This window comes from Bos taurus, chromosome 7 (genome assembly GCF_002263795.3).
Source record: "Bos taurus isolate L1 Dominette 01449 registration number 42190680 breed Hereford chromosome 7, ARS-UCD2.0, whole genome shotgun sequence".
In the NCBI taxonomy this organism is placed as follows: Eukaryota; Metazoa; Chordata; class Mammalia; order Artiodactyla; family Bovidae; genus Bos; species Bos taurus.
Genome location: NC_037334.1, coordinates 2,577,232 through 2,599,003, shown reverse-complemented (window position 1 = coordinate 2,599,003; position 21,772 = coordinate 2,577,232). Strand labels below are relative to the sequence as shown.

Genomic DNA, 21,772 nt, shown 5'->3' with positions numbered 1-21,772 from the left:
AGATGAATCACAAGCTGGAATCAGAATTGCTGGGAGAAATATCAACAACCTCAGATATGCAGATGAAACCACTCTGATGGCAGAAAGTGAAGAGGAACTAAAGAGCCTCTTGATGAAAGTGAAAGAAGAGAGTGAAAAGCCAAACCTCAGCATTCAAAAACAAAGATCATAGCATCTTGTCCCATCACTTTGTGGAAAATAGAAGGGGAAAAATTGCAAACAGTGACAGACTTTCCTTTCTTGGGCTCCAAAATCACCACAAATGGTGACTGTAGCCATGAAATTAAAAAAACCCTTGCTCCTTGGAAGGAAAGCCACGACAAACCTAGACAGTGTATCAGAAAGCAGAGACATCACTTTGCCAACAAAGGTCTGTATAGTCAAAGCTATGGTTTTTCTAGTAGTCATGTACAGATTTGAGAGTTGGACCATAAGGCAGGCTAAGGGCTGAAGAATTGATGCTTTCAAATTATGGTCCTGGAGAAGACTCTTGAGAGTCCCTTAGACAGCAAGGAGATGAAACTAGTCAATCCTAAAGGAAATCAATCCTGAATATTCATTGGAAGGCCTGATGCTGAAGCTCCAATACTTTGGCCACCTGACTGAAGAGTTGACTCATTAGAAAAGACCCCGATGCTGTGAAAGATTGAAGGCAAAAGGAGAAGAGGGTGGCAGAGGATGAGATGGTTGGATAGCATCACTGATTCAATTGACATGAATTTAAGTAAACGCCAGGAGATAGTGAAGGACAGGGAAGACTGGCATGCTGCCATCCATACCCTTATAAAGGGACAGATACAACTTAGTGATTGAATAACAACATATGTCAGAATCGCATAATAAAAACAAATCTATAAACAATAAATGCTGGAGAGAGTGTAGAGAGAAGGGAACCCTCTTACACTGTTGGGATACAGCTACTATGGAGAATAATCTGGAGGTTCCTTTAAAAACTAAAATAAAACTACCACATTTATGCAGAGAAAATCAGAATTCAAAAAAATGCATGCAATTCGAATGTTCATTGCAGCACTATTTACAGTAGCCAGCACATGGCAGTAACATAAATATCCATCAAAAAAGGAATGGATAAAGAAGATGTAATACGTACATACAGTGCAATAGTACTCAGCTATACGCCAACAGGTTCAGGTGTGCCTGTAGTCAGAGTGGACTCTTAGCACCATCACTGTCCTCTTTTTTAATGAGGTCCTCTAGGCAATGGCCACCAAGGCTTGCTGTACTAAAGCAAAGATGCAATTACGTCCTTTATTTTCTCTTCAGTTCAGTTCCATCTCTCAGTCATGTCCAACTCTTTGTGACCCCATGGACTGCAGCACGCCAGGCTTTCCTGTTCATCACCAACTCCCGGAGCTTGCTCAAACTCATGTGCATCAAATCGGTGATGCCATACAACTATCTCATCTTCTGTCAACCCTTTCTCCTCTCGCCTTCAATCTTTTCCAGCATCAGGGTCTTCTCTAATGAGTCAGTTCGTTGCATCAGGTAGCCAAAGTATTTGAGTTTCAGCTTCAGCATCAGTCCTTTCAATGAATATTCAGGACTGATTTCCATTAGGATGGACTGGTTGGATCTCCTTGCAGCCCAAGGGACTCAAGAGTCTTCTCCAGCCCCACAGTTCAAAAGCATCAATTCTTCAGTGCTCAGCTTTCTTTATGGTACAACTCTCACATCCATACATGACTACTGGAAAAACCATAGCTTTGACTAGATGGACCTTTGTTGGCAAAATAATGTCTCTGCTTTTTAATATGCTGTTTAGGTTGGTCATAGCTTTCTTTCCAAGAAGGAAGCATCTTAATTTCATGGCTGCAATCACCATCTGCAGCCATGGGAACCCCCCAAAATAAAGTCTCTCACTGTTTCCATTGTTTCCCCATCTTTTGCCATGAAGTGATGGGACTGGATGCCATGATCTTAGTGTTCTGAATACTGAGTTTTAAGCCAAGTTTTTCACTCTTCTCATTCACTTTCATCGAGAGGCTCTTTAGTTCTTTTCTTCTTTCTGCCATAAGGGTGGTGTCATATGTGTATATGAGATTATAATATGCCGGGAGATATTTCTCCTGGCAATCTTGATTCCAGCTTGTGTTTCATCCAGCCCTGCATTTTGCATGATGTACTCTGCATAGAAGTTAAATAAGCAAGTGACAAAATACAGCCTTGATATAATCCTTTCCCTACTTGGAACCAGTCTGTTGTTCCATATCCAGTTGTAACTGTTGCTTCTTGACCTGCATACAGATTTCTCAGGAGGCAGGTAAGGTAGTCTTGTAGTCCCTTCTGTTTAAGAATTTCCCACAGTTTGGGGGTACTCTTTCTACCCCCTTCTGATGCCTATGTCAGAAGCTTTCTCTATCTCCTTTAATCTTTAATAAAACTTTATTACACACACACACACAAAAAAAAAAAGAATTTCCCACAGTTTGTTGTGATCTATACAGTCAAAGACTTTGGCATAGTCAATAAAGCAGAAACAGATGTTTTTCTGTAACTCTCTTGCTTTTTCGATCATCCAGCAGATGTTGGCAATTTAATCTCTGTTTCCTCTGCCTTTTCTAAACCCAGCTTGAACATCCGGAAGTCCATGATTCATGTACTGTTAAAGCCTGGCTTGGAGAATTTTGAGCATTACTTTGCTAGCATTGAGATGAGTGCAATTGTGTGGTAGTTTGAACATTCTTTGGCATTGCCTTTCTTTGGGATTGCAATGAAAATGGACCTTTTCCAGTCCTGTGGCCACTGCTGAGTTTTCCAAATTTGCTGGCATATTGAGTGCAGCACTTGCACAGCATCGTCTTTTAGGATTTGAAATAGCTCATCATCTCCACTAGTTTTGTTTGTAGTGATGTTTCCTAAGGCCCACTTGACTTTGCTTTTCAGGGTGTCTGGGTCTAGGTTAGTGATCACATCATCGTGGTTATCTGGGTCGTGAAGATCTTTTTTGTACAGTTCTTCTGTGTATTCTTGCCACCTCTTCTTAATATCTTCTCCTTCAGTTAGGTTCATACCATTTCTGTCCTTTATTGTGCCCATCTTTGCATGAAATGAAATGTTCCCTTGGTATCTCTAATTTTCTTGAAGCGATCTCTAGTCTTTCCCATTCTGTTGTTTTCCTCTATGTCTTTGCATTGATCACTGAGGAAGATTTTATCTCTCCCTGCTATTCTTTGGAACTCTGCATTCAGATGGAGATAGCTTTCCTTTTCTCCTTTGTCTTTAGCTTCTCTTCTTTTGTCTGCTATTTGTAAGGCCTCCTCAGACAAACATGTTACCTTGTTGCATTTCTTTTTCTTGGGGATGGTCTTGATCACTGCCTTTTGTACAATGTCATGAATCTCCATCCATAGTTCTTCAGGCACACTATCAGATCAAATTCTTGTATCTATTTGTCACTTTCACTGTATAATTGTAAGGGATTTGATTTAGGTTATACCTGAATGGTCTAGTGGTTTCTCCTACTTACTTCAATGTAAGTCTGAATTTTGCAATAAGGAGTTCATGATCTGAGCCACAGTCAGCTCCTGGTCTTGTTTTTGCTGACTGTATAGAGCTTTTCCATCTTTGGCTGCAAAGAATATAATCAATCTGAGTTCAGTATTGACCATCTGGTGATGTCCATGTAGAGTTGTCTCTTGTGTTGTTGGAAGAAGGTGTTTGGTATGACCAGGGCATTCTCTTGGCAAAACTCTGTTAGCCTTTGCCCTGCTTCATTTTGTACTCCAAGGCCAAATTTGCCTGTTACTCCAGGTAACTCTTGACTTCCTACTTTTGCATTCCAGTCCCCTATAATGAAAAGGACATCTTTTTTGGGTGTTAGTTCTAGAAGGTCTTTTAGGTCTTCATAGAACCGTTCAACTTTAGCTTCTTCAGCATTAGTGGTTGGAGCATAGAATTGGATTACTGTGAACTGGTTTGCCTTGGAAGTGAACTGAGATCATTGTCTCATTTTTGAGATTGCACCCAAGAACTGCATTTCGAACTCTTTCGTTGACTATAAGGGCTACTCCATTTCTTCTAAGGAATTCTTGCCCACAGTAGTAGATATAATGGTCATTGGAGTTAAATTCACCCATTCCAGTCCATTTTATTTTTTGGATTCCTAAAATGTTGATATTCACTCTTGCCATCTCTTTTTGACCACTTTCAATTTACCTTGATTTGTGGACCTAATATTCCAGGCTCCTATGAAGTATTGTTCTTCACAGCATTGGACTTTACTTCCATCACCAGTCACATCCACAACTGGGCTCTGTTTTCACTTTGGCTCTGTCTCTTCATTCTTTCTGGAGTTATTTCTCTACTCTTCTCCAGTAGCATATTGGGCACCTACCAACCTGGGGAGTTCATCTTTCAGTGTCCTATCTTTTTGCCTTTTCGTTCTGTTCAAGGGGTTCTCAAGGTAAGAATGCTGAAGTGGTTTGCCATTCCCTTCTCCCATGGACCACATTTTGTTAGAACTCTCCACCATGACCCGTCCATCTTGGGTGGCCCTACATAGCTTGGCTCATAATTTCATTGAGTTAGACAAGGCTGTAGTCCATGTAATCAGTTTGAATAGTTTCCTGTGATTGTGGTTTTCATGCAGTCTGCCCTCTGACAGATAAAGATAAAAAGTTTATGGAAGCTTCCTAATGGCCGAAACGGACTCTGGAGGAAACTGGATCTTATTCTGATGGGCAGGGCCATGTTCAGTAAGTCTAATCCAACTTTGTTGATGGGTGAGGCTGTCTTCCCTCCCTCTTGTTTGACCTGAGACCAAACTTGGTAGGGGTAATGAAGATAACGTTGATCTCCTTCAAATATCTTGGGCACACACTGCTGTCCTCAGTGCCCCTGACCCTGTAGCAGGCCACTGTCGACCCACACCTCCACCAGACTCCTGGACACTGACAGCAAGTCTGGGTCAGTCTCTTGTGGGGTATATTTTCTGCAGTTGTGAATTATTAGAGTAAACCGATTTAGTCATGATATGTCACCCTAAGGGCAGGGTCCCATTTCTTGGAATTCTTGGTTGCAAACCCCAACTTAAACTGGTTTAAAATCATGGCACATTTACATCCTTATCAGGACCCTGATCAGGCAGGTCCTTATGAACAATGACATCATAATATTATAGTATCACCAAATGCGGGGTCTGGCTGCTCTTTACTAAAAAGCCAATAAGCAGGCCTGGCTAGTGGAAAGGAAAATTTGCTTTATTTCAGATGCCAGCAACTAGGGTTGGGGGAGACAGATGTCCTGGAAACTAGTGAGGCAGGAGCTTTTTTTAGACAAAAGTGGGGGACAGCTACATATAGAAATAGCAGTCAGTTTTGACAGTTATCTTTAAATTGGTCACTGGTGACCTACCTAGCATCATCTTAGTAATTTTAGGTACAGTTAATCTTCAGATCCAGGGTCCATTTGTTCCCATTTCTTTGAGGCCAGTTCTTGGAATTGTGGCAGCTTATGTCATGGGTACAGTCTGGTCATGTAATTGATTTTTCACCCTAGTGTTTTAGTCTCTATGACAGCTCACAGGATATGGCTCAGAATATTACCTAAGCTATGCTACGCTAAGTCACTTCAGTCGTGTCCGACTCTGTGTGACCCCATAGACAGCAGCCCACCAGGCTCCCCCGTCCCTGGGATTCTCCAGGCAAGAACACTGGAGTGGGCTGCCATTTCCTTCTCCAAAGCATGAAAGTGAAAATTGAAAATGAAGTCGCTCAGTCGTGTCCGACTCTTAGCAACCCCATGGATTGCAGCCTAACAGGCTCCTCCATCCATGGGATTTTGCTTGGGACCCAAGCAAGATACTGGAATGTAGCTCTTGAGAAAGAACTCAAGTTTCTTGACTATACTCACTATATTGTCATTATTCGGTCTCCTTGGATTGTTTTCCTGTTTCCACATTTCCTACTTCTCAAATTAAACTTATTTGACTACAGTTTTCCACAGACAAAAGGCAAGTAAACGAAATGAGGTTGGGCGGGGGGTGGCAGGCAAGTACCATAGGGTCCTGCTGTTTCAGTAATCCCTAGCACCAGCCTAGAATTATTGGTCACAGCTTTTATTGCCATGGGATAAAAAAAAAAAAATCAGAATAAAACAACAGGCACCAAAGTAAGAGTTGGGAGATGAAAGACAAAGCTGGTGCTCACTTGAAATACTTATCTCCTTTTAAATAACCCTAAGTCTGCAACCTGCCTTTTCTGTGCTTTGTGAAGTATTTATCTTGCAAGGAATAGATTGAATTCATAGAAAGCAGCAAACCCAGACTGGATCTGCATGTCACCTGGTGACCTGAAATTAGAGTTCCTGGAATGAAGCAAACAACATCTGGAATTGAAGCTTTTCCGAGATACACAGACCAGGCCTGTTCGAAGTTTATCACCAAGACTTTGGTGGTGACATACTGCAGATTATGTCCACAAGGAATGACCGTTGTGATTAGAGGTTTGAAACCTTCAAGCCCACCTCCAGGAAGGGGACAGCAGCTGGAGGTTGCGTTCAATCACCGACAACCAATGACTCAAATCAACCGTGCCTGTGTAATGAGGCTTCCATGACAATCCCTGTAGGACTGGAGTTTCCAGGTTGGTTAGCAAGAACTCATACACATGCCTGGAGGGTGGTGCAACCACAACTCCACGGGAGCAGAAGATCCTGAATTTGGGACCCAAGTACATTATCTCGTATTTATTTATAGCCTTTAATTTTGTATAATTAAACCAGAAATCTAGTAAGTAAAAAAATCAACGTTGGTTATTTCTCTCTGCCACCCAAGGGTGGACTTTGACTTTGAGGATCAATTGTTACTCTTGCTCTAGTAGATAGCTACATATACGCTTCATCATTTCAATCATACACATTGTAAAAGTGTAGCCCAAACAAGTATAGTAGGGAATGGATTTTATGCCTTACCCCCTTAATGCAGAGGAGTTTGCACGACCAGCAAATCTAGCAGGCTTTTAATCAACTTCATAAAGCCTCAGTGGAGAAACTTCGAAGCATCACCAATGAAAAATTCTTTTCCCCCTAAAATCCATGCTCCCATCATCTCCACAGAGCTCTACTACTAAAAGTATGGTTAACCACCCTGTGTTTCCTCAGCAAGTTCACTCAGTGGGGATGGAAAACTCATTACCACGTGCTGCCAAGTTACCAGCTGTTCCTCAGTCGTGTCCGACTCTTTGCAACCCCATGGTCTGCAGAACGCTACGCTTCCCTGTCCAACTCCCCAAGCTTGCTCAAACTCATGACTCCGTGACGCCATGCCACCATCTCATTTGCTGTTGTCCCCTTCTCCTGCCCTCGATCTTTCCCTGTTACCAAGGTCTTTGCTAGAGTCAGTTCTCTGCATCAGGTGGTGAAAGTATTGTTAACTTCCATAACAAAGCTCTCTCCTTAAAGGGTAATACTTGGTACTAACCCATGATTTCAGAGGCTTCCCTGATAGCTCAGATGGTCAGGAAGCTGCCTGCACTGCAGGAAACCTGGGTTCAATCCGAGTGTCACTAAAGATCCTCTGGAGAAAAAAATAGCAACCCACTCCAGTACCCTTGCCTGGAGAATTCCATGGACAGAGGAGCCTGGCATCGCAGAGTACGACACGACTGAGCGACGAACACGACTGAGCGACGAACACACACACACACACACACACACACACCGTAAGAAGCCGTATAGATGCTTAATAATCAGGCCTTAAACTCAAAAGGAGCTAACTCGCCTGTGTACAGCACTTCTTTTGAGCAGCTAGTGGCTCTGAAAAGAGCCTTTGGGGTCAAAGATCAGCAGTCACGTACGCAAAAGAATCTAGGCACGTTCTCCACGAATTCGCCGTGCCAGCTGAATATCCTTAGGCATGATGGTGACACGCTTAGCATGGATGGCACACAGATTGGTGTCTTCAAAAAGGCCGACTAGATACGCCTCACATGCCTCCTGGAGTGCCATCACGGCGGAACTCTGAAAGCGCAGATCGGATTTGAAATCCTGCGCAATTTCCCGCACCAGGCGCTGAAACGGCAGCTTCCGAATCAGAAGTTCAGTAGACTTCTGGAAGCGGCGGATCTCGCGCAGTGCTACAGTTCCAGGCCGATAGCGATGTGGCTTCTTCATGCCACCGGTGGCTGGAGCGCTCTTTCGAGCAACTTTGGTAGCTAGCTGCTTACGAGGCGCTTTGCCGCCGGTGGACTTGCGGGCAGTCTGCTTCGTTCGGGCCATGCCGCTGCTGCGTCTGTCGCCTAGATGACAGTTGCTATTATAATCTCCGTCCCTCGCCAACGTGCGTAAGTGCGAAGTCTGCCCTCTTTTATAGAGGGTGTAGCCTTCCCATTGGCCAATTGCTGGGTGGCGTAAGGACAGGCTAAGCTCTGATTGGTCCATGGAGGCATACTGCATGGGCGCCTGCCCCTTATTTTCGCGATGTGAGGACTTGGCCTCACAGGCTGGCGTTTTGGAGCTCGCAGGGTTGCTCGAAAACCAAGTGGGTCTGGGTTGGATGGGGGTGGGCATCATGTCTGGGTTCAGGTGGACGTCATTGTGTGTGTTATATTTCCCTGTACAGCTTTCTTGTTTTTCCTCAGCATTCTCTTCCTCCTCTATGGGCTGAGGGAAGAAAGTTCTAGAAGCTTACACTCTATTTGGCCTGTAGGTGGTGTAGGATTCCCTCAATCGTTGTGCCCTGCAGTGAACCATCTTCGCCAAATGACTCTGATGACACTCAAGATGCGGGTGGGGAGGTGGGGGTGGGGGTGGGGTGCGAAGTGGGAGAAGCAAAAATAAGAAATATGAAGTAGAGGACCGAAGGGAGGACCTCTGGCAGGAAACTGCCCCCCAAGACATACCCTCTTCCCTGATTGGCCTTGGGCACATGCTATTTGCATTCCTTTCCCTGATTGGTGGCAGGTAGAAGCCCTATTTTGCATAAAGCTGAACCAAAGGAGGAGTCAGCACGTATATAAAGGAAAAATCAAGTGCGCTCTAGACTTCTCTAGGGTTGTGGTTCTCTCTCCTGTCATGACAGTTTGTTATGTTACATTTTTAATAGTTGTGCTTGCCTGAGTTCTTACTGGACCATAACTAGTTTGGTGTTTCAAACTCTTGCTATACCAGAGGAAAGCTGAGATAATCCTGCGTGCTTGAGCTGTAGTTAATTTGGTGTTTCAAATCTCTTATGTTGAGAACCTGCTGAGAGAAATAAACCAGCCTGACAGTTCTGAACAAGGTGCTTATCTGCTCAGCTTTGGTTCAGTATCCTATTTCCGGGCCGTAACCTGGGAACTGGCTGGGCTCAGGGTGAAGCTTTCCCTGACCTACTGTCCTATTGACTGCCCTGACATTCCACTTCCCCATTCCCAGTTCTTCCTAGTCTTGCTCACTTCTCATTACAAAAGATCTTTCAGTATCTAAACCTGTGAGAGGCTTATAGACCTTAAGGACATATCTGAAGGGGACCAGAATGTGCCATCCCCAAATACTATGCTACTTGAGCGAAAAGATTGTCTTAAACTAGACACTTGAAAAACAGCTGATGCGAGAGCATTCTGAGGTCTCCTTTTTCTTAATGAAAACGGGAGTTAAAACTCCCTCGTGAAAGATGCCTGCCCTATGCAAGAAGAAACAGTCTTGTCATCAAGGATGAAATATTAAGACCAAAGAGGATTCTGCACAAACTGACCTTATTAAGGTAATTCCTGTCGTCTTGTAGCCTCCCAGGTATATTTTAGTCATTTTTCCATAATTGCCTTTGTTCCATCTAACACAAAAGCATTTAGGTTTTGTCTCTGGGTATTCATTTCCTTATGAGGGCTCCTGAGTCATGCTGGAACTTTCATGCTTTGCTTTTATTAATTCATCTTCTGTTAACAGAGCCCTAGCTAAGAACTAAGATGGGTATAAGAAATAATTTTCCTTTCCTATTGCAATAGCCCTTTCCCCTCCCTTGCAAACATCTTTTCAAATGAAAATCTCTGCTTACTATATCTGGATTTTTCATTTGACAGATTGTTGCACAAAGTCCTGCCACCCTCAAGTCAGGTGTGATTGGCCAGGAGAGAGGCAGAAGGACCAGAGGGACCATCCTAAGCAAGCCCTGTTGTGCATGATGTGGGTCTGACCAGGGACAGACTCTTCATCTGACTGGAACACATTGGTTAATCTCCTCAAAGCCACCACTCATTCAGAATAGGCAGTGTCAGAATCTCTGCATGTTCCCAAGGTTAAAGGGTATGATGATGGATGGATAGATGATGGTAGTTTGGTAAAGCTCAAGACTATTTAAAAATATTTTTAATGCATAAAGTGGAATGCCTCAGAATGTTTTTAAATATGTAAAAAATTTTTAAATACAAAGAATCAATTATGTTGAAGTTACCAAAATATATACAAGCTATCAAAATATAAATTTGTCACATCATTATAAATGTGTATTTTTATCAATGATTAAACAACTTCTAGTTGGAGAAGACTTACAACTACTGTCATTTCAAAGTAGTTATGAACATTAAAGATATTTAGAGATCTCTGTCATGACTGTACTGTGACATGATTCCATACCCTATCCTCTATCTAGCATACCAATTTTAAGGTGATTTTCCTAGAGTTTGAAATATAGGTTCATAGCCAATCTCAGTCCACTTTCAAATGACACTTTCATTTCACGGGTTAGCGCAGGTAACATAAATACGAATAACAGAATATTACCATTTCCACCCTTCCATCCCTAACATTGCTGTCATTATCATCCAATCTATTGTTGCCATTACTATTTGAACAGTTATCAGTTATTAAGAATAGATAAATAATTTTTTTGAGCTGGGTCAAAAAGAATCTTGCTGTGACATATGTCAGAGTATACTGTCAATGTTTTCTCTGAGAGCTTTATAGTTTCTGGCCTTACATTTTAATCTTTAATCCATTTTGAGTTTATTTTTGTGTATGATGTTAGACAGTATTCTATTTTCATTGTTTTACATGTAGCTGTCCAGTTTTCCCAGCACCACTTCTTGAAGAAGCTATCTTTTCTCCATTGTATATTCTTGCCTCCTTTGTCAAAGATAAGATAGGTACTTGGGTTTATCTCTGGTCTATTTTGTTCCATTGCTCTTCATTTTTAGTTTTGCAGCAATACCATACTGTCTTAATGACTGTAGCTTTGTTATAAGCTGAAGTCAGGAAGGTTGATTCCTCCAGCTCCATTCTTTTTTTTCAAGATTGCTTTGTCTATTTGGGGTCTTTTATTTTCTCCTTCACTTTTTTTTAAAAAATTTTATTTTATTTTTAAACTTTACAATATTGTATTAGTTTTGCCAAATATCGAAATGAATCCGCCACAGGTATACCCGCGTTCCCCATCCTGAACCCTCCTCCCTCCTCCCTCCCCTACCCTCCCTCTGGGTCGTCCCAGTGCACCAGCCCCAAGCATCCAGTACCGTGCATCGAACCTGGACTGGCGACTCATTTCATACATGATATTGTACATGTTTCAGTGCTATTCTCCCAAATCTCCCCACCCTCTCCCTCTCCCACAGAGTCCATAAGACTGATCTATACATCGGTGTCTCTTTTGCAGCCTCGTACACAGGGTTATTGTTACCATCTTTCTAAATTCCATATATATGCGTTAGTATACTGTATTGGTGTTTTTCTTTCTGGCTGACTTTACTCTGTATAATAGGTTCCAGTTTCATCCACCTCATTAGAACTGATTCAAGTGTATTCTTTTTAATGGCTGAGTAATACTCCATTGTGTATATGTACCACAGCTTTCTTATCCATTCATCTGTTGATGGGCATCTAGGTTGCTTCCATGTCCTGGCTATTATAAACAGTGCTGCGATGAACATTGGGGTACACGTGTCTCTTTCCCTTCTGGTTTCCTCAGTGTGTATGCCCAGCAGTGGGATTGTTGGATCATAAGGCAGTTCTATTTCCAGTTTTTTAAGGAATCTCCACACTGTTCTCCATAGTGGCTGTACTAGTTTGCATTCCCACCAACAGTGTAAGAGAGTTCCCTTTTCTCCACACCCTCTCCAGCATTTATTGCTTGTAGACTTTTGGATTGCAGCCATTCTGACTGGCGTGAAATGGTACCCCATAGTGGTTTTGATTTGCATTTCTCTGATAACAAGTGATGTTGAGCATCTTTTCATGTGTTTGTTAGCCATCTGTATGTCTTCTTTGGAGAAATGTCTGTTTAGTTCTTTGGCCCATTTTTTGATTGGGTCATTTATTTTTCTGGAGTTGAGTGTAGGAGTTGCTTGTATATTTTTGAGATTAGTTGTTTGTCCATTGCTTCATTTGCTATTATTTTCTCCCATTCTGAAGGCTGCCTTTTCACCTTGCTAATAGTTTCCTTTGTTGTGCAGAAGCTTTTAAGTTTAATTAGGTCCCATTTGTTTATTTTTGCTTTTATTTCCAATATTCTGGGAGGTGGGTCATAGAAGATCCTGCTGTGATGTATGTTGGAGAGTGTTTTGCCTATGTTCTCCTCTAGAAGTTTTATAGTTTCTGGTCTTACGTTTAGATCTTTAATCCATTTTGAGTTTATTTTTGTGTAAGGTGTTAGAAAGTGTTCTAGTTTCATTCTTTTACAAGTGGTTGACCAGTTTTCCCAGCACCACTTGTTAAAGAGATTGTCTTTAATCCATTGTATATTCTTGCCTCCTTTGTCAAATATAAGGTGTCCATAGGTGCGTGGATTTATCTCTGGGCTTTCTATTTTGTTCCATTGATCAATATTTCTGTCTTTGTGCCAGTACCATACTGTCTTGATAACTGTGGCTTTGTAATAGAGCCTGAAGTCAGGTAGGTTGATTCCTCCAGTTCCATTCTTCTTTCTCAAGATAGCTTTGGCTATTCGAGGTTCTTTGTATTTCCATACAAATTGTGAAATTATTTGTTCTCTGTGAAGAATACCGCTGGTAGCTTGATAGGGATTGCATTGAATCTATAAATTGCTTTGGGTAGTATACTCATTTTCACTATATTGATTCTTCTGATCCATGAACATGGTATATTTCTCCATCTATTAGTGTCCTCTTTGATTTCTTTCACCAGTGTTTTATAGTTTTCTATATATAGGTCTTTAGTTTCTTTAGGTAGATATATTCCTAAGTATTTTATTCTTTCCATTGCAATGGTGAATGGAATTGTTTCCTTAATTTCTCTTTCAGTTTTCTCATTATTAGTGTATAGGAATGCAAGGGATTTTTGTGTGTTGATTTTATATCCTGCAACTTTACTATAATCATTGATTAGTTCTAGTAATTTTCTGGTGGAGTCTTTAGGGTTTTCTATGTAAAGGATCATGTCATCTGCAAACAGTGAGAGTTTTACTTCTTCTTTTCCAATTTGGATTCCTTTTATTTATTTTTCTGCTCTGATTGCTGTGGCCAAAACTTCCAAAACTATGTTGAATAGTAATGGTGAAAGTGGGCACCCTTGTCTTGTTCCTGACCTTAGAGGAAATGCTTTCAATTTTTCACCATTGAGGATAATGTTTGCTGTGGGTTTGTCATATATAGCTTTTATTATGTTGAGGTATGTTCCTTCTATTCCTGCTTTCTGGAGAGTTCTTATCATAAATGGGTGTTGAATTTTGTCAAAGGCTTTCTCTGCATCTATTGAGATAATCATATGGTTTTTGTTTTTCAATTTGTTAATGTGGTGTATAACATTGATTGATTTGTGGATATTGAAGAATCCTTGCATCCCTGGGATAAAGCCCACTTGGTCATGGTGTATGATCTTTTTAATGTGTTGTTGGATTCTGATTGCTAGAATTTTGTTAAGGATTTTTGCATCTATGTTCATCAGTGATATTGGCCTGTAGTTTTCTTTTTTTGTGGGATCTTTGTCAGGTTTTGGTATTAGGGTGATGGTGGCCTCATAGAATGAGTTTGGAAGTTTACCTTCCTCTGCAATTTTCTGGAAGAGTTTGAGCAGGATAGGTGTTAGCTCTTCTCTAAAGTTTTGGTAGAATTCAGCTGTGAAGCCGTCTGGACCTGGGCTTTTGTTTGCTGGAAGATTTTTGATTACAGTTTCAATTTCCGTGCTTATGATGGGTCTGTTAAGATTTTCTATTTCTTCCTGGTCCAGTTTTGGAAAGTTGTACTTTTCTAAGAATTTGTCCATTGCTTCCACGTTGTCCATTTTATTGGCATATAATTGTTGATAGTAGTCTCTTAGGGTCCTTTGTATTTCTGTGTTGTCTGTTGTGATCTCTCCATTTTCATTTCTAATTTTATTGATTTGATTTTTCTCCCTTTGTTTCTTGATGAGTCTGGCTAATGGTTTGTCAATTTTATTTATCCTTTCAAAGAACCAGCTTTTGGCTTTGTTGATTTTTGCTATGGTCTCTTTTGTTTCTTTTGCATTTATTTCTGCCCTAATTTTTAAGATTTCCTTCCTTCTACTCACCCTGGGGTTCTTCATTTCTTCCTTTTCTAGTTGCTTTAGGTGTAGAGTTAGGTTATTTATTTGACTTTTTTCTTGTTTCTTTAGGAGTGCCTGTATTGCTATGAACTTTCCCCTTAGGACTGCTTTTAAAGTGTCCCACAGGTTTTGAGTTGTTGTGTTTTCATTTTCATTAGTTTCTATGCAAATTTTGATTTCTTTTTTGATTTCTTCTGTGATTTGTTGGTTATTCAGCAGGGTGTTTTTCAGCCTCCATATGTTGGAATTTTTAATAGTTTTTCTCCTGTAACTGAGATCTAATCTTACTGCATTGTGGTCAGAAAAGATGCTTGTAATGATTTCTATTTTTTTGAATTTACCAAGGCTAGATTTATGGCCCAGGATGTGATCTATCCTGGAGAAGGTTCCATGTGCGCTTGAGAAAAAGGTGAAATTCATTGTTTTGGGATGAAATGTCCTATAGATATCAATTAGGTCTAACTGGTCTATTGTATCGTTTAACGTTTGTGTTTCCTTGTTAATTTTCTGTTTAGTTGATCTATCCATAGGTGTGAGTGGGGTATTAAAGTCTCCCACTATTATTGTGTTATTGTTAATTTCTCCTTTCATACTTGTTAGCATTTGTCTTACATATTGCGGCGCTCCCGTGTTGGGTGCATGTATATTTATAATTGTTATATCTTCTTCTTGGATTGATCCTTTGATCATTAGGTAGTGACCATCTTTGTCTCTTTTCACGGCCTTTGTTTTAAAGTCTATTTTATCTGATATAAGTATTGCTACTCCTGCTTTCTTTTGGTCCCTATTTGCATGGAAAATCTTTTTCCAGCCCTTCACTTTCAGTCTGTATGTGTCCCCTGTTTTGAGGTGGGTCTCTTGTAGACAACATATGTAGGGGTCTTGTTTTTGTATCCATTCAGCCAGTCTTTGTCTTTTGGTTGGGGCATTCAACCCATTTACATTTAAGGTAATTACTGATAAGTATGATCCCGTTGCCATTTACTTTATTGTTTTGGGTTTGAGTTTATACACTGTTTTTGTGTTTCCTGTCTAGAGAATATTCTTTAGTATTTGTTGGAGAGCTGGTTTGGTGGTGCTGAATTCTCTCAACTTTTGCTTGTCTGAGAAGCTTTTGATTTCTCCTTCATATTTGAATGAGATCCTTGCTGGGCACAATAATCTGGGCTGTAGGTTATTTTCTTTCATCACTTTAAGTATGTCTTGCCATTCCCTCCTGGCTTGAAGAGTTTCTATTGAAAGATCAGCTGTTATCCTAATGGGAATTCCCTTGTGTGTTATTTGTTGTTTTTCCCTTGCTGCTTTTAATATTTGTTCGTTGTGTTTGATCTTTGTTAATTTGATTAATGTGTCTTGGGGTGTTTCGCCTTGGGTTTATCCTGTTTGGGACTCTCTGGGTTTCTTGGACTTGGGTGATTATTTCCTTCCCCATTTTAGGGAAGTTTTCAACTATTATCTCCTCAAGTATTTTCTCATGGTCTTTCTTTTTGTCTTCTTCTTCTGGGACCCCTATGATTCGAATGTTGTAGCGTTTAATATTGTCCTGGAGGTCTCTGAGATTGTCCTCATTTCTTTTAATTCGTTTTTCTTTTATCCTCTCTGATTCATTTATTTCTACCATTCTATCTTCTAATTCACTAATCCTATCTTCTGCCTCTGTTATTCTACTATTTGTTGCCTCCAGAGTGTTTTTAATTTCATTTATTGCATCATTCATTTTATATTGACTCTCTTTTATTTCTTCTAGGTCCTTGTTAAACCTTTCTTGCATCTTCTCGATCTTAGTCTCCAGGCTATTTATCTGTGATTCCATTTTGATTTCAAGATTTTGGATCAATTTCACTATCATTATTCGGAATTCTTTATCAGGTAGATTCCCTATCTCTTCCTCTTTAGTTTGGTTTGGTGGGCTTTTATCCTGTTCCTTTATCTGCTGGGTATTCCTCTGTCTCTTCATCTTGTTTAAATTGCTGAGTTTGGGGTGTACTTTCTGTATTCTGGCAGTTTGTGGAGTTCTCTTTATTGTGGTGTTTCCTTGCTCTGTTTGGGTTTGTACAGGTGGCTTGTCAAGGTTTCTTGGTTAGGGAAGCTTGTGTCGGTGTTCTGGTGAGTGGAGCTGTATTTCTTCTCTCTGGAGTGCAATGAAATGTCCAGTAATGAGTTATGGGATGTCTATGGTTTTGGGGTGACTTTGGGCTGCCTGTATCTTGGAGCTCAGGGCTGTGTTCCTTGCTGCTGGAGAATTTGCTTGGTATGTCTTGTCCTGAAACTTGTTTCGCCCAGAGAGGTTTACAGCGTTATATGGAGAAGAGAAGAGTGAGGAGGGAGTTAGAGGTGACCCGAATGAGATGAGGTGGAGTCAACAGAGGAGAGAGTGGGCTATTCAGTAATCTCTTCCTAATGTGCACTCCACAACTGGACCGCTCAGAGTTGTTCACAGAGTTATACAGAGAAGAGAAGGGGGAAGGTGACAGAGGTGGCCAGGAGGATAATAGGGGGGAATGAAAAGGAGGGAGACAGATCCAGCCAGTAATCAGTTCCCTAAGTGTTCTCCACCATCTGGAACACACAGAAATTCACAGAGTTGGGTAGAGTAGAGAGGGGTTAGGGAGGAGACACAGGCGACGTAGTGGAGAAAAAGGAGAGTCCAAAGGGAGAGAGAGCAGTTAAGCCAGTAATCTCGCTCCCTAGTGAAAAATGGGTACTGAAGATTGGGTTCTTAAAGGTACAAAATTGGTAACAAATACATAAAAGCAAAAATTTAAAATCTAGAGTAGAGTTTGGAATTTCAAAAATACAATGTTAAAGAAAAGAAGGAAAAGAAAGAGAGAAAAAACGAACAAACAAAAACAAACAAGGTCGCAAAAATTATAAAGAAAACATAGGTACAAAATTGATAACTAATACCAAAAAGCAAAAGTTAAAAATCTAGAGTAGAGTTTGGAATTTCAAAAATACAATGTTAAAAAAAGAAGAAAAAGAGAGAGAAAAAAAAACAATCAAGAACAAACAAGGTCGCATAAATTATATATATAAAAAAAATACAGGTACAAAATTGATAACAAATACCAAAAAGCATAAATTAAAAATCTAGAATAGAGTTTGGAATTTCAGATATACAATGTTATTTAAAAGAAGAAGAGAAAGAAACAGAGAAAAAGAAAAAATAAAAAAGGGTCACAGAAATTATATAAAAACAAAAACAAAAACTATAGGTACAAAATTGATAACAAATACTAAAAAGCTAAAATTAAAAATCTAGAGTAGAGTTTGGAATTTAAAAAATACAATGTTAAAGAAAAGAAGGAAAAAGAAAAAAAAAGGTCAAAAAATTATTAAAAATATATATGAAGTTTGCTTTAAAAAAAATAGGGTCTTTTTTTTTTTTTTTGCAAAGTAATCGGTTATAAAAGTGGAAATTAAAGGAATAATAGAGGACTTAAATTTTTTTTTTTTTTTATAGGCTCACTTGTTCAGTCGCACTGAGGGGAGGTAGGGAGGGATGCTGCAAACAAATAACACTGGCGTGTGCTCGCAGTGCCTCAGCCACACTGGGTCTGCCCCCTGTTCACGTCGCGTGTAGCCTCTCTGCCCACGCTGCTCAGGCTCTAGGTTGCTCCCCCGTGAACCATCCGCGGCCCGCCCTGGGCTGCCTGTACTTCCCAGGGCCAAGCCGCTCCGGTTCAGGCACTCAGGTAGTCCTCAGAGGCGCAGACTGTCAGTTGGGCCTGCGTTTTGTGCCCTTCCCAGATCCGAGCAGCTCAGGTGATGAGGTGTTTTGCGTGCGCGATTGCTGCGACTTATCGCCTCCCCGCCGCTCGGTTATCTAGTTGTGCACCGGCACACCTTCTCAGGCAGATGTTGACCGTCCAGACCCCCAAGAAGTTTTAGTTAGCAAAGAAGCCTGCTTACAGTTTTATAGATAATGTCTCTCTGGGGCTGCGATTGTCCCCTTCCGGCTCTGGCTGCCTATCACTGGAGGGGGATGGTCTGCCGCCGGCTATCTCCGTTCAGTCCTTTATTCCGTGCGCAGGCCTGGCGGTGTCATAGGTTAGGGCTGGCTTTTTGCGTGGTAGATATCCCACAGTCTGGTTTGCTAGCCCAAATTATTTCGCTTAGATAGTGCTCGGGGTATTCAGGCCAGATTCTTGCGATGCAGCCCGCGCCGCGCCTCCCTGCCCAGCCCCCGCTTGCTAATGGTGTGTGCAGGCGTCTGCGCTGCTTCTCCGCTGGGGGAGTTACCGTAGGGCTCGCAATGTGCGGGTTTTAATTATTGATTTTTCCTCTGTTATGTTGCCCTCTGTGCTTCCAAGGCTCGGTGCAGATTCGGCAGTGAGAAGGTTTCCTGGTGTTTGGAAACTTCTCTCTTTTTAAGACTCCCTTCCCGAGACGGAACTCCGTCCCTCCCTCTTTTGTCCCTTTTTTTGTCTTTTATATTTTTCCCTACCTCCTTTCTAAGACTTGGGTTGCTTTTCTGGGTGCCTGATGTCCTCTGCCGGCTTTCAGAAGTTGTTTTGTGGAATTTACTCGGCATTTAAATGTTCTTTTGATGAATTTGTGGGGGAGAAAGTGTTCTCCCTGTCCTACTCCTCCGCCATCTTAGCTCCTCCTCCTCTCCTTCACTTTTGATGAATAATTTTGTTGGATACAAATTTCTAGATTAGTGATTTTTTTTTGATTTTTTAAAATACAATAATTGGTATATATGTCATGCCACACTTTGTTTCATGATTTCTGATGAAAAGTCTTAACTTTGTCTGTAGTTAGTGTTGCCCCACCCCCCACCCTGGTTCTTTCAAGGTGATTTTCATCTTTGATTTTCTGTAACAGAATGTGCCTCAGTGTAGATTTCTTTTTTTAATTTTATTTTATTTTATTTTTAATCTTTACATAATTGTATTAGTTTTGCCAAATATCAAAATGAATCCGCCACAGGTATACATGTGTTCCCCATCCTGAACCCTCCTCCCTCCTCCCTCCCCATACCATCCCTCTGGGTCATCCCAGTGCACTAGCCCCAAGCATCCAGTATCGTGCATCGAACCTGGACTGGCAACTCGTTTCTTACATGATATTTTACATGTTTCAATGTCATTCTCCCAAATCTTCCCACCCTCTCCCTCTCCCACAGAGTCCATAAGACTGTTCTATACATCAGTGTCTCTTTTGCTGTCTCGTACACAGGGTTATTGTTACCATCTTTCTAAATTCCATATATATGCGTTAGTATACTGTATTTATGTTTTTCCTTCTGGCTTACTTCACTCTGTATAATAGGCTCCAGTTTCATCCACCTCATTAGAACTGATTCAAATGTATTCTTTTTAATGGCTGAGTAATACTCCATTGTGTATATGTACCATTTCTTTTTTTACTGGTGGTCTCTGAACCTCCTGGATCTGTGGTTTAGTCTCCATCATTTTGGAAAATTCTCAACCATTATTCAAATATTTCTTCTACTCTCTCCTCTCCTCTTTCTGCTATTCTAATTACACATATGCTACAGCTTTTGTAATTATCCCAGTCCTAGGATATTCTATTTTCTATTTATTGTTATTATTCCTTTTCCACTTTGGATTTCAGTTTGGGAGATTTCTATTAACATTTCTTCAAGCTCATGGATTCTTTTCTAGACTGTAGAAAGTTGGCTAATGAGCCCATCAAAGGCAGTCTTCATTTGTTAGTGTTTTCAATTTCTCACATACCCTTTTGATACTTTCTTGGCATTTGCCCTCTATCCATTAGAACCCTTAACATCTTAGTTTTAAAATTCTGGTCTGAAAGATAATTCAACATTTGTGTCATATCTGAGTCTGGTTCTATGCTTATTTAAATCAATTTAGCCTGTTTTTTTTTTTTTTCCTTCTAATGGGAAAGACTAGCAAGTCTCTTCAAGAAAATGAGAAATACCAAGGGAACATTTCATGCAAAGATGGGTACAATAAAGGAGAGAAATGGTATGAACCTAACAGAAGCATAAGATACTAAGAGGTGGCAAGAATACACAAAAAGTGAAGTCATTCAGTTGTGTCCGACTCTGCAACCCCATGGACTGTAGCCTATCAGGCTCCTCCATCCATGGAATTTTCCAGGCAAGAGTACTTGAGTGGGTTGCCATTTCCTTCTCCAGGGGATCTTCCCGACCCAGGGATCGAACCTGGGTCTCCCACATTGCAGGCAGACACTTTGTCATCTGAGCCACCAGGGAAGCCCAGAATACAAAGAACTATACAAAAAAGATCTTCATGACCCAGATAACCACGATGATGTGATCCCTCACCTTTACTCAGACATAGTGGAGTGCAAAGTCAAGTGGGCCTTAGGAAGCATCACTGACAAAGCTAGTAGAGGTGATGCAATTCAGTTCAAACTGCTGACCCACATGCTCTCTAGGACATTTGGGGGCAGATCTGATATCCTGCAGGAGTGACCTGGAAGGACATGACCCAGAGGGCTGCATGTGCCTGGGAGTGAGCTGAGGACACGGCAGCAGGAGGCAGAGGGGTTCTGGAGGCCCATGGGCAGCACTGACAGGAGGAGCTGTTGGGTCCAAAGTTGAGAGAGGCGAGAAGCACCAAGACCGGGTGTCCCTGGAGACCTCTGCAGGAGGCAGTAGAACTCAGCTGACCAGGAACTGGGAGGGAGGGAAGCAGGCAGAGAAAGGGATGCTTTTTAAGCTTTTGCTGGGCATACACTGGAGAAAATCAAAGCTTCATGAGGCTTTGTGAGCAATGCATAGAAATGACCCTGGCTGGAGGTAGGGAAGTTGTGGAGGGGGAGGCATTAGGCAGATTCTGATGACCAGGGCTGGGGCAGCCATGTAACAGGATGATGTAGGAGAACAGCTCAGCTCAGCCCAGATCTGATGGCACTAGGAACTGGGTGACCAGTACACTTCAAGTGCTAACCCCAAATTCCTCTGCTCTCCCTGGTCTAGGGGAGCACAGAAACTTTGTGGGGAGGAGTCCATTTGCTTTTTCACTTGGAAGATTCTTAAATTTGTTGGTGCGTATATGGAAACTGATACTGCAGGGAGGAAAAGTCTAGATGTGCAGCAGAGGCTGGGTACAGGCCACACCTAGAGAGAGGTGAGATCGCCTATTAGACTTGGGCCAGGCTAAACTGAGAATTCCAAAAATTAGGAACACTTTATCTGCAGTGAGCATGGATGCTTCTGAGGCTGCCCAGACTGCATTCTTCTTCTGGGAACTCCCTCCCACTTCATCTTTCTTAATAGTGCCCACACATAGGAATATGGGGAGAATGACCAAAATAATTCCGTTGAAGGGAATGTATGATATGTGTCGGCTGAGAAGAGGGCTTG

The 21,772-nt window shown here is 41.3% G+C and overlaps 1 protein-coding gene across 1 annotated transcript; it reads right to left on the bottom strand.

Annotated features, from left to right (window-relative positions):
* Positions 1–7,824: 7,824 nt before the first annotated feature.
* Positions 7,825–8,235, bottom strand: H3-4 (H3.4 histone, cluster member). Its single transcript, NM_001435312.1, has one exon. The coding sequence runs from the start codon at positions 8,233–8,235 to the stop codon at positions 7,825–7,827; it is 411 nt and encodes a 136-aa protein (NP_001422241.1).
* Positions 8,236–21,772: the final 13,537 nt, after the last annotated feature.

What these genes read in the sequence shown, in the direction of transcription:
- H3-4 (NM_001435312.1), bottom strand. Translation starts at nt 8,235, where the DNA reads ATGGCCCGAACGAAGCAGACTGCCCGCAAGTCCACCGGCGGCAAAGCG.